The 12,059-nt window shown below is 40.4% G+C and overlaps 1 protein-coding gene across 1 annotated transcript; it reads right to left on the bottom strand.

The window, feature by feature from the left end:
* Positions 1-8,312: 8,312 nt before the first annotated feature.
* On the bottom strand, positions 8,313-9,782 carry LOC110211944 (large ribosomal subunit protein eL39). The gene is made up of 2 exons (XM_020991581.2): positions 9,611-9,782; positions 8,313-8,623 (listed from the first exon to the last, which is right to left on the bottom strand). Exon 2 carries the CDS (start codon positions 8,584-8,586, stop codon positions 8,431-8,433), a length of 156 nt encoding a protein of 51 aa, XP_020847240.1. The 5' UTR covers positions 8,587-8,623; positions 9,611-9,782; the 3' UTR covers positions 8,313-8,430.
* Between the last annotated feature and the right edge of the window lie 2,277 nt (positions 9,783-12,059).

Here is a 12,059-nt window from a genome sequence, read left to right as displayed (position 1 = left end):
ATGTTGTTCTCACTAACCCTGACCCTAAACCTCCGACTCTAACCTTTACTGTACAAATACAAATTAGCTCTACATCAGTACATAGAGTTCTTACCAATTTCCCCTGAAATTGTCCATTTTTATTATAGAATAAGAATATTCCAACACATTCATATACCACAGATTGTTTAGTTATATAATAGTTAGGCAGCCCATTAGTTTACAATTTTTGTAAACTACATCATTTTTGTCTGTATGGAACCTTTTTTTTTTCACTTTGTAATTGAGTTTAATTGCCTTTGGTATTCTGAGAAAAAATGAAAACACGTTTATGACTCCTATTCTTCAAAATCTTTGTGGCCCCTCGTATATGCTTACACTAAGCTCAGCCTCCGGGCGGTAGGGGGATGAGGAAAGGGAGTTAGGGAGGGTCACTGGTAAGGCCCGAAGGCACATTGCCTCTCATTCACAGCAGAGCATCCAATCACTGCCCACATGCTGATCCACTTTGGATCTAGGCAAGGCTGGTTTTCATATCCAATCCAGGATTTACATATGGGATTTGCCATATGTTTAGGAGGAAAGATAACTTTCTTGGAAAACCAAATATTTCCCCCATACTCTTCTAAAATCACTCTTAAACAACCGTACTTAAATTACACTAACAGTACTTGGTCTTCATTATATTTCTTGATTTTCAAGTAGTAAGGAAAAAAAAGAGGAAAGATTTCAGAATCTGGTGGAAGTATTTAGTGTGCTAAAATTAACTCTTATATAAGGGCTTGAATTATCTTCTTCACAATATAATCTTGAATGCATACTGAAAAAAAATTGCCTAACAGAATATATATCCAATATTTTATGGATTGACATTCTATGATTAAAGGTAATCATACAAGATTTAATTAAAATGCAGAATTGAAATACACATTTTCTTGAAATCTTTTCCCATTTAAATCCATTAAATCCCATTTTTGTAAACTATATTATTTTTGCCTGTATGGAACCTTTTCTTCTTGAAAAAAAAAATTGGGGGGTATAAGCCTAGTAGTGATGCAGCTGGGTCGAGGTTATACACAGTTTAGTAATTTTCTAGGGATAGTTCCAAATTGTTTAACAGCTGGATCAATTCACAGCTCCCCCAACAGTGGTGCACCTCTGTACTTGTTTTTCCATAGCTTTTCCAACATTTTTTTTTCCTGGCTTGTTCTCTTTACCACCAATTGATAGGTGTGAGGTAGAACTTCAGAGTTGTTTTAATGTACATTTATCTAATTATTAGTGATTTAGATCTCTTTTATATATTGTTGATAGCTTGGATTTCTTCCTTTGAAAGCTACCTGTTTTTATCTTTTGACCCTCTATCTATTGGACAATAGTTTTTAGTCTTATAAATTTGAATCAGTTCATTATGTATCTTGAATATGAGACTTTTATCAAAGAAATCTGCTGCAAAGATTTTTCCCCCAGTTACCTCTTTTTCTTGTAATTTTTACATTAGATCTGTTTATGCAAAACCTTCTAAATCTTATATAAGCAAAATTGTCCATTTTATTTTATGTGATCTCTACCACTTTTTAGCCATGAATTTGAACTTCTCCCTTATTCATAAGTCTGAAAGTAATTCCCTCCTTGAGCCTCTAATTTATATAACCTTTAACATCGAGGGTATGCATTAATGTGGAGCTTATCTTGGTGTATAGTATGTGGTGTTGGTGTAAACCTAATTTCTGCCAGGCTGCTCCCAAGTTTTTCCAGCAATGTTTGTTAAATAGTGAGTCCTTCCCTCAACAACTATGGTCCTTGGATTTATCAAACACTGTGCTACTTTGTTTCTAATTTGTTTTAATGATAGAACTTTTTTCACCAGTACCAAATTGTTTTAATGATTATTGCTTTGCACAACTTGAGATCTAGTATTAACATACCATCCCCCACCCTCCACTTTCTTTCCACTTTTTTTCATCATTAACCTTTATATTCTTGACCTTTTCTTCCTTTGTGTAAATTTTATTTTCCTAACTCTATAAAATTTGTTTTGATGGATATAGCCCTGAATAAGTACATTAATTTAGATAATACTGTTATTTTTGTTCTATACTTGACCAACCTTGAGCAATTAATACTTCTCCAATTATTTAGTTCTGTCTTGATTTCTGCAGAGTGTTGTGAAGTTAGATTCACATAGTCCTTGGCTAAATCTTGGAAGATACTCTCCCAAATATTTTATAGCTGCTGTAGTTATTTGTTTTCTTTTGGGCTAGGCAATGGGGTTAAGTGACTTGCCCAGGGTCACTGCTGTAGTTATTTTTAAAGGAATTTCTCTTTCTAGTTCTTTCTGTTAGGTTCTCTTGGAGATATGCAGGTATGCTAATTTTTTCTTTTTTTTTTGTGGATTTATATCTTGAAACTTTGCTTAAATTATTTCAATTAATTTCTTAGTTCTCTAGTTATGCTGTCATATTATCTGCAAAGAGAGAATTTAATTTTCCCTTTGCTTATTCTTATTCCATCAATTTCTTCTTCATATAGCTAGAGCTAGCATTTTTAGCATTATGTTAAATAATACTGGTGGCAATGGGTACCCTTGATTTACTACTGAGCTTAATAGAAAGACTTCTAACTTTTTATATGTATGTGTGAGTTTTCTCATGGATTTAGAAAACTTTTTTTAAACTATATTAAGGAAAGGTCTATTTATTTCTATGATTTCTAATGTTTTTAATAGTATTGAATTTTGTCAAAGGCCTTTTCAGCAACTATTGATATGATCATGTGGATTTTATTATTTATATTGACATGGTTTATTATATTTATAAGCTTCCTTATGTTGAACCTACCCTATATTACTAATATAAATCTAAACCAGTCATAGTATATAACTTTTCTAATATATTAGTTTAGCCTGCTTGCTAATATTTTACTTAAAAAATTTTTGGGGGGCAGCTAGGTGGTGCAGTACATAGAGCACTGGCCCTGGAGTCAGAAGGACCTGAGTTCAAATCTGGCCTCAGACACGTAACACTCACTAGCTGTGTGACTCTGGACAAGTCACTAACCCCAATTGCCTCACGCCCCCCCCAATTTTTTTTTTATCAATGGATCATTAGGGATAATGGTCTGCAGTTTTCTTTCTCTGCTTTGTCACACCCTTATTTTAGGTATCAAAATCATATTTGCATTGAGATTTAAAGGGTACCCTCCTTTCTTATTGCAAACAGTTTGTGTAGTATTAGAATTGTTCTTTGAATATTTGATCTATCACTTCTCAATCTACCTGTTTCTAGAATTTTTTTACTTTGGAAGTTTATTTTTGGTTTCCTTAACGTCTTTTTCTGATATTGGGTTATTTAGCCTATTCCTCTTTTATTTTTAATCTATTTCATATTTTTGTAAATTTTCATTTATTTCCTCTCTATTTTGTTGGCATACAATTGGGCAAGTTTCTGATAATTTCATTTCTTCTTCAGTCCTCTATTGTTTACTCTCTATAACTCCCTATATAAAATCAGAAATCCCTAGAACCGCCAAATTGATATTCCTAAAACACAGGTCCAATCATTTTATTGCTCTTTTTAAGAAGCAACAATAACATACCCTATTATTTCTAGGATAAAATATAAACCTCTCTGTTTGACATTTAGTCTTTCAGAATCTGGCTCCAATCTAACTTTCCAGGATTTTACATTGCTACCTCTACATTCCAATCAACCTGGCCTAGTGGATGTTCCCCATACATATTTCCATCTCTATCTCTGTACCTTGTTAAGGGCTATTCATTATCCCTGGAATGTCTATCCTTTTACCCTCTACATCTTGGAAGCACTAGCTCCCTCCAGTGCTCAGCTTGAGTGCCACCTCCTTCAAAAGGCCTTTATTGATTCTCATTCCATTGTTAATTCTAACACCCTCCCCTAATTTTTTTTTTGTTCTTGGTGTATGTTGTTTCCTCTCAGTAGACTATAAAGTCCTTGAGGGGATTTTTGTTTTAGTATCTTCCATGCCTAGCACACAGTAGGCCCTTAATAAGTGATTACTGAACTGAATAGAACCATCCAATGAACCTGATTTCAAAATTTTAACTGCATCAATTATGACTAATTACTTTGAATCTGAGGTATGTTTTGGTTAGGAAGTCCTTTGAAATAAGAAAAAAAAACCCATAAAAACCTTAACCACTTCCAATTCTTCAGGGAAAGCTTGAGGGTAATTATTAAGTCTGTGGCTTTCCATTAATCTAAGCACCCATATTTTCTCCTCATAGTAGGATGCAGAATGCAAGATGAAATGGAGACAAAATGGGAAAATTGGATAGCATTTCCACATTCCTTTATGTCAGGCTGCTGCAGAGTTCTCATTATTATGTTTGAAGTGAATTCCTGGTTGGGATACAGCCAAATTAAAACAAAGTGCATAAGCAGTATTTAAGGGTAAATACAAATGATTTAGGGATTATCCACACTCAGTTCCTTCTACTGGTGCAAATAACAGAGCCAATGGTAAAAGCTTTACTGTTAATTGGTGGATTTAACACATTTATTGTTTTTGTCTTGGATATTCATCTGAATCTGTAAGATCTTATGGTACAGTACGAGGCAGGGTACCATATATTGCTAACTGTCTGTATAGTATAGCATTAGCCCCATGTCTAACCGTAGGCATTTTATAATAATGCCATGGTGATGAATTCTATTATAGGGATTCATATTCAATTTTCATTAATTTACTAGACTTTATTGTTAAAAAATAAACAAGCTACAGTGATTGTTTCTGAGAAGGCATGCCAAATTATGCCCATTCTTCTAGGTAAATTTTCTTTTCTCTGAGACTATGATTGGCTATCACAACTAATGGCTTATTTTTAGAGTTTTTAATTTACTTGATTGTATTCATTATGCATATTGTTCTAGTTATGCTTATCTAATTATGCATCAGTTCATCCTTGCTCATTTCTCTGAATTCTCCTACTTGTCATTTCTGACTTGATATTTCCATTACATTCATATATGTCACTTTCTTCAGTCATTCTCCAACTGTTGGCTCCTTTGTTTCTAGTTCCTTGTTAACACAGAAAGTACTCTTCTGAATATTTTTGGTGTATTCGGATGTTTTTGACTTTTGGTTATATATGCTGAGAAATTGCTAGATCATGACATACAAGATTACGCATCTTGGATTGATCCCAGATCCTCACTCTTAGGCTGAGAAGGTGGGGGAACATTTTTACCCTCACTACCCAAAAGAAACCTATTCTTTTTCTTTCTAGATTGCTAGACCTCCTCCTGTTTTTTTCATCCTTAAATGTTTCTTTTTGTTTTCAGTTTTTTGTTCATTAAAATGCAGTGCCTCACTTTTGGTGAAATTTGTGGATGATTTAGTTTTGGGGGTAAATATCATGTCCAAAATAAAAATAAAAAAAGGGGGCAGCTAGGTGGTGCAGTGGATAGAGCACTGGACTTGGATTCAGGAGGACCTGAGTTCAAATCCAGTCTCAGACACATAACACTTACTAGCTGTGTGACCCTGGGCAAGTCACTTAACCCCATTGCCTATCCTTAAAAAAAAATAAAAATAAAAATAAAAAGTAAATATCATGTCCATCTACCTTCAATATTTGTGACAGGGTGCTTGTATTTGGACCCCAATTTCTCTCTAGCCTCAGAAACACTGTCTCTGACAGTTTCTCCCCAGCCCAAGGACTCTGTGCTTAGCAATTACATATGACTGGGCCCCAGCAAGACCCTTATCTCTCTCCCTGGTGCAGTTCCAAACAGCACCAGAAGGAATTATTAGTTTAAACTGGCTTTGCACTGGGTCATAAAGACATTCATCCCCACTGGACTATCTATAGTACCGCCCTACCACATTATCTACATCCTGGGTTCCTTATTAACTGTGTTCTAGACTTAAGACATATGTATACTCCCTATAACTATCTTGTCAAACAAGACATTGATCAGTGGCACATTGGATAACTCTCAGTTACCCTGAACTCTAGTTGACTTAGTGACTGTAGCAGGCCTAAAACCACACCTCCACGTAGCACCCCCTTGTGGGCTTTTTCTGATGAACTCTGGGTAAAATGCCTGCTCAGTAAGTACAAGTGCATGTTCCTTTAAGGACTGACCACTCCCTAATCCCACCCTGAATCCCCTAGTTAGCATATTTGGCACATGTTTTATTGTATTTTATCCTATATAAACTTTAACTGTTATCTCTCTAAGGTTGTAGGATCCTTTAAGAATCCTTGCCTGCTGAAAAGTGTAACAATAAACTTTGCCACCCTGATTTAAAGAATGCTTGAGTCAGTGAATTCATTCCAGACGACCCATCCTGTAATTCAGTCTTTGAGGAGTCACAACCTCTCAACCTCTCAGACCACAACAATTTGCTTTTCCCATCCCTAAGTAGCACTTCAAACAAGGTGAATTTATGGGTTTTTTTTTTAAAGACAATTGGGGTTAAATGACTTGCCCAGGGTCACACAGCTAGTGTCAAGTGTTTGGTCTGAGGCTGGATTTGAACTCAGGTCCTCCTGACTCCAAGGCCTGTGCTCTATCCACTTCACCACCTACCTGCCCCCTCCCCCAATTTATATTTTATGGACTATCAATTTACTATTTGAGTGCCTAACACTCAAGTAGCTTACTACTTAGAAACAAAACAAATATACATGAAAAAGGTAACAGTAATGCAAAATGGCACTTAACTAAGTGACCAAACAAGTGGTTATGGAGAGTAAATGCCATGAGACTTGAGAAAGATGGACTGATTCAGTTTTAGATACTTAACACCTCAACTCCCTAAGCTTCCTCTCCATTTCAGCTGAAGGACTAAAGGGTAGAACACTGCCTATCCTTCTGAACAGGAGCTGGGATCTGGGTTTTGCAGAAAATCTCCCCCACCCCCAATACCCTTTTTGTGTGTAGTCTTCATCCAACAGATGGTACTCCTCCAAGGCAGGAACTTTCTTTTCCCAATTTGCATTCTCCAGTGCCTGGGGCAGATTCAGTAAATGCTTAATAAGTGTTTATTGAATTGAAAGGCAGTACAGAGAGGAAGGAATTAAGGATTTACCTTTTTCCTTACAAAAAAAAATACATCCATGTTTAAAATTAATATTTCAGTAGTTTCTTTTCATCAGAGGGGTTCAGAGTAGAGGTTCTTAACTTCCTGTCATGGACCTCTCTGGCGGTCTGGTGAAACCTACTAAATGGTCCATATGGACACTTTCTAAGTGCATAAAATATGATTTTAAAGGAAAGCAACTACATCGAAATGTTGTTCAGTCATCTCCAACTCTTTGTGACCCTATTTGGGGTTTTCTTGTTAAAGATACTGCAGTGGTTTGCCATTTCCTTCAGTGGATTAAGGCAAATAGTGGTTACGGGACTTGCCCAGGGTCACACAGCTAGGAAGCTTATGGAGCTGGATTTGAACTCAGGTCTTCTTGACTCCAGGCCCAGCACTTTATCCAAATGTCCCACCTAGCTTCCCCACCATATTCATTGTATTTGTATTCCCTACACCTAACAGAGTACCCTGCATATAGCAGGCACTTAATACTTGTATGTGGCAAAGCCAAAATTTGAACTAAGGTATAATAAATCACATCCAGTAATCTAATGTGAGCACTCTTTACACTTTACTATGGTGCCTAAGTGTGTCATATTCCTCCATTAGGTTGTAAATTTCTGAGGTGTAAGGATTGCTTGTTCTCCCATTCAAAGGCAACATCATATAGTAGAAAGAGTATTCAATGTAGAGTCAGGAAAGACCTGGGATCTTCTACATTTACTAGCTGCAGAAGTATGGTCAAAATCATTTAACATCTACAAGCCTCAGTTTTTTCAACTGTAAAACTGGAACAATCCTTGTAGCACTTAGCTCACAAGTTCAATGTAAAGATCAAATGAGATAACTGGATACTCTGAAGATGCAGACTGCTGCTCCATCCAAGCCTATCACATATGACTACTGTCCCAGTAATTCCTGCCAACGAGCTACGGGCCTCGTTTCTACGGCATGAGATGAATAGCAATGGAGCGCCCCAGCGGCGCATGAATGTTTCTTCACTTGTACCACTGACTACTTTATTTTCCAGGACACCCTTTCATGGCTTCTCTTGTGCAGTTCTGGACTGATAATGTGTTTCTGCCTTCTATGCCAATGAGCACCTCTCCTCACCTTTAAGTCTCTGGACCTTTCTCACAACTGGATTAGTTCCCGACAAAGCACTTTATAACGTTTAAAGCTTATATAAATAGCAGTTATTATCAATAGCATATTTAATCACTGAATCAATAAAGAAATAAATAAACAAAATGGCAATCTCTGAATAAGAAGTTTCTTTATGTCTGCAACCTTTGGAATTTCCAAAATCAGGGTGGTGGCATGGCAAGGCGTTTTGGACTAGGAAAGAATAATCTAAGCCACCACGGTAGCAGTTCTTTATAAGCCCAGCTTGGTTCTTCTCCAGTGTCTCCTCTTAGAGTTGTACCTGATCTTATTGCCAGTTTTCATTCTAATCCACTGAGGAATAGGACGATTTTGCTTCTGCTTCTTTGCAAGGAACCTCTTGATTCTGAAAGTCTTGTGGGAAGCCATGGTCAGTTCTCAGCAGGGCAGCCAGAGAATAGTACAACTAGTGAGAGAATATCATAGTATTAGTATCAGTGACCCTAAGAGTTCCCAGCACAGGGCCTGCCACATACCAGACCTTGCATAAACATTTGTTAAACCAAGCATAGGAAACTGTTAGATCTGGCTTTGCCCTCAGCTTTATCCATTATCTGGAAGAAGCTGCAAACAAACATACTAACACGGGCCATATTGCACTTACCCAAGGCTTATTTAGGGCCAATACTCCTTTGTACACATATATAAGCACTACGTTTAGTACTATATATTTATTCTTAAGTGTATTTTACATATTATACATCATAGGTAATGTTTTTTAATATATACGGTATTTTTGTTTTATTTTGTATTGTATTTCACATTTATTTCATATTTATTTTTTACTATTTACTTTTAATGTCGGTTATATACACTCCAATAATTTATAACTTATATACTTACTAGTTATAAATACAGATAAATATATCATAATTAAATATATAATTTATAATTAATGAGTCACCTGAAAGTTGTGTGTCGATTTACAGCTAAGTTAAAATCTCAACTCAAATATTTACTAGCTGGGCAAATCACTTAACCTCTCCGTGCCTCAGTTTCCTCAATTGTAAAGCGAGGGATTTGGCCTCCATAGTCCTTTCCAGCTCTAAAATCCCTGTTCTATGGGATCCAGCGCCATTTCCATTACCCCTCACGGTCTTCCAGTGTTTTAAAAGCCATTTAACCCTGATTTCCTCCCCAGGAGTGGCCCCCGCTCACGGCCGGCCCAGAGCCTCCACATGCAGCGCCCCCTGTCCGCACGCTGTCCCCGGGAACCACGCTCCCAGCGCCCAGAGAAAAGTTCCGGAGCCGGCTCCTCGCTCCCACGCGCAGGACGGGCCCGCCTCGGCCGGGGCACCCGGCACTTTCCCGCGCACTGCAAGGTCGGCTTCCGTTTAAACGCACGCCCAAGCTCTGAGCCTGGTCCTGCCCGGCCCCCCCAGGGCTCACTCACCCGAGGTTCCTGCGGCAGCAAGGGCCAAGTCTTACGGCAGGTAGCTGCTCAGCGTCCCCCACAACCGCTCGCAAGCCAGTAAGGAAAGACAGTAAGGCACTGACAACCGACCGAAAGCTAGCTGTGGAGTAGAAGACTTCCGCTCAGGCGGCAGGGTTAGTTGTTTCTCTCTACTTCCGGGTCAAGGACGTAGTTCCTGCTACATTGTGCCTCCCATTTCGTGGAGTCTCGTGGTGAGGTCCGATTTGGTCTACTGTACACCCTTGCGGTTGGCAGGCATGGTATTGTCCGGAGCTGAGGGCAAATCCCTTTTCCCCAAACCTCTGCAGCCGGCAGGAATGGAATAGTCTCGTGCTCCAAGGACAAGTCTTTTTTTCCTCACACCCCTCCAGCTTGCGGGAATGGAATAGTCCAGTGGAGAATGGAATAGTCCTATGCCAAGGACCAGTCTTTTTTTTACACCCCTCTAGTTGGCGCGAATGGAACAGTCCGTTGCTGTGGATAAATCTCTTTTGCTCACACCCCTCCACCGGGAGGGAATGGAATGGCCCGGTGCTGAGGACAAATCTCTCTTACCCACACACCTGCGGCGGGCGGGAACAGAATAGTTAAAGACCAGCGTTTCCCCCTGTGGAGGCGGGGATGGAATAGTCCCACAGGGCGGGAGGTCGGAGATGGGGCTGAGTGTGCAGGGGGTGACGCACGCGCAACGGGGAGGCTGGGGCTGGAGGTAGGAGGAGGCAGTGGAGATTTAGGAAGCTGGTTGGGGACACTTGAAGTGGAAGCTGGAGTCGGGGAGGTAGTGGTTCCTCGGGCTGACCCGGCCCCAGGCTGGGCAGGTGTGTCCGAGGGAGAGGTGGAGAAGAGCAACCTGCAAGCGGCCCCTGACAAGGGGGTGCCGGCGTGGTGGGTGCAAAGCGGGTGAGCCCTGGGAGAGGCACCACCGCGGAGTTGTGGGGAGGGATGCGAGTGCCTAGCGAGGGGAGAGGGGCGGGGCGTGCCTGAACGTGTGTGTGTGTGTGTGTGTGTGTGTGTGTGTGTGTGTACGTGTACCTTTTCTCCCTCCTGTTGAGAGTCCTTGCAGCCGAAGCGCCCCCAGCCCCCCTGCCTCCGCTGGTTTTTCAGATGGGAAGATGGATAGAATTGTCTGGGGTGGGGGGGCAGGACCTGCAGTCTTACCTGTCACCGGCCTGGCTTTGCTCTATCACGGCCTCCTGAGAGCGACCTTGCACCCCCTCCTCCCGGGGAATAGTCCAGGAATTGGGGGGGGCGCCCAGAAGAGGAAAGAGCAAATAGAGGCGGTGCTGGACCAGTGAGTCAACAAGCATTTATTAATCGCTTATGAAGGTGCCAGACACGGATCTAAGAATTGGATACAAAGGCAAAACCGCTGCCTGTGCTCTCAGGGAACTGATAGTCTAACTGTGGAGACACAGTGCAGTTAACTAGGGAACGCATACAGATGGGAGGCAGTCCCAAGGAAAGCCACTGCTGACACCCACCGGGACAGAGGAAGCCCAAGTGAGGGGGGCCAGAGCATTTTTGTGCATGGTGTGATGGGGGCATCCCTAGCAGGCTGGACCCTGTGGGTCCTAAGAGTAACTTAGAATAAATGTTAGGTAGTGGTTGGAGGGGGAAGGGTTCAGTCTTGACAGACTAGTCTTCTAGTGTGATCAGTGGCTATTAACCTCTGTGTGGAAGGATGATGGCCGACCAGTATATGGATTCCAGAGTGGCCATTTTGTATGTATGGAGGGTGTGTGTGTGTGTGTGTGTGTGTGTGTGAACAAGCTGGTTTTTAGAGTTGGGAAGAATGGAAGTGCTCCCACTAATTTATGCGTATGGGGGTAGGTGTGTATAGCCTAGACAGGAAGGGTGCATGTAATATACTCTCTAATAGGGACTATATGGGAATGATGGGGAAACCATTGGCGTTGGGGCATCTTGGTGATGCAGTGGATGGAGCTCTGGGCATGCAGGGCCTGGAATCAGGAAGACTTGAGTTTCAGTTCAGCATCTTGACAGTCAAATAGCTGTGTGACCCTGGGCAAGTCACTTAATTCTGCTTCAGTTAACTCATCTGTAAAATGGGGGTTATAATAGCACCTACCTCTAGGGCTGTTGTGAGGATCAAATATGCGTAGTACAATGCCTGGGACATAGGAAGTGCTGTATGTATTAGCTATTATTATAAGGGGAGCCTGTTTCATGGGATTGTATGTGTTTGTATAGGAATGGAAGTACCAGAATGACCTGTTTGTGTTAAAGCTGGTGGAATGTCTTTTATGAGTGGGCCTATGCATTTATGGGCTTTCTGGTTTCCCTGACATGTTGGCTTATGTGTATAAATAAGCTGTTTTTTCAGAGTTAGGAAGAATAGAAGTGTTCCAAATAATTGATACGTAGGGAGTGGGTGTGGGTGTGCATGCTTTTGTATGATCTGTTTTTG

Source organism: Phascolarctos cinereus, unplaced genomic scaffold (assembly GCF_003287225.1).
Source record: "Phascolarctos cinereus isolate Bilbo 61053 unplaced genomic scaffold, phaCin_HiC Scaffold_5;HRSCAF=322, whole genome shotgun sequence".
In the NCBI taxonomy this organism is placed as follows: domain Eukaryota; kingdom Metazoa; phylum Chordata; class Mammalia; order Diprotodontia; family Phascolarctidae; genus Phascolarctos; species Phascolarctos cinereus.
The sequence above is the reverse complement of the archived record's forward strand: the minus strand, read 5'-3'. Positions and strand labels throughout refer to the sequence as shown.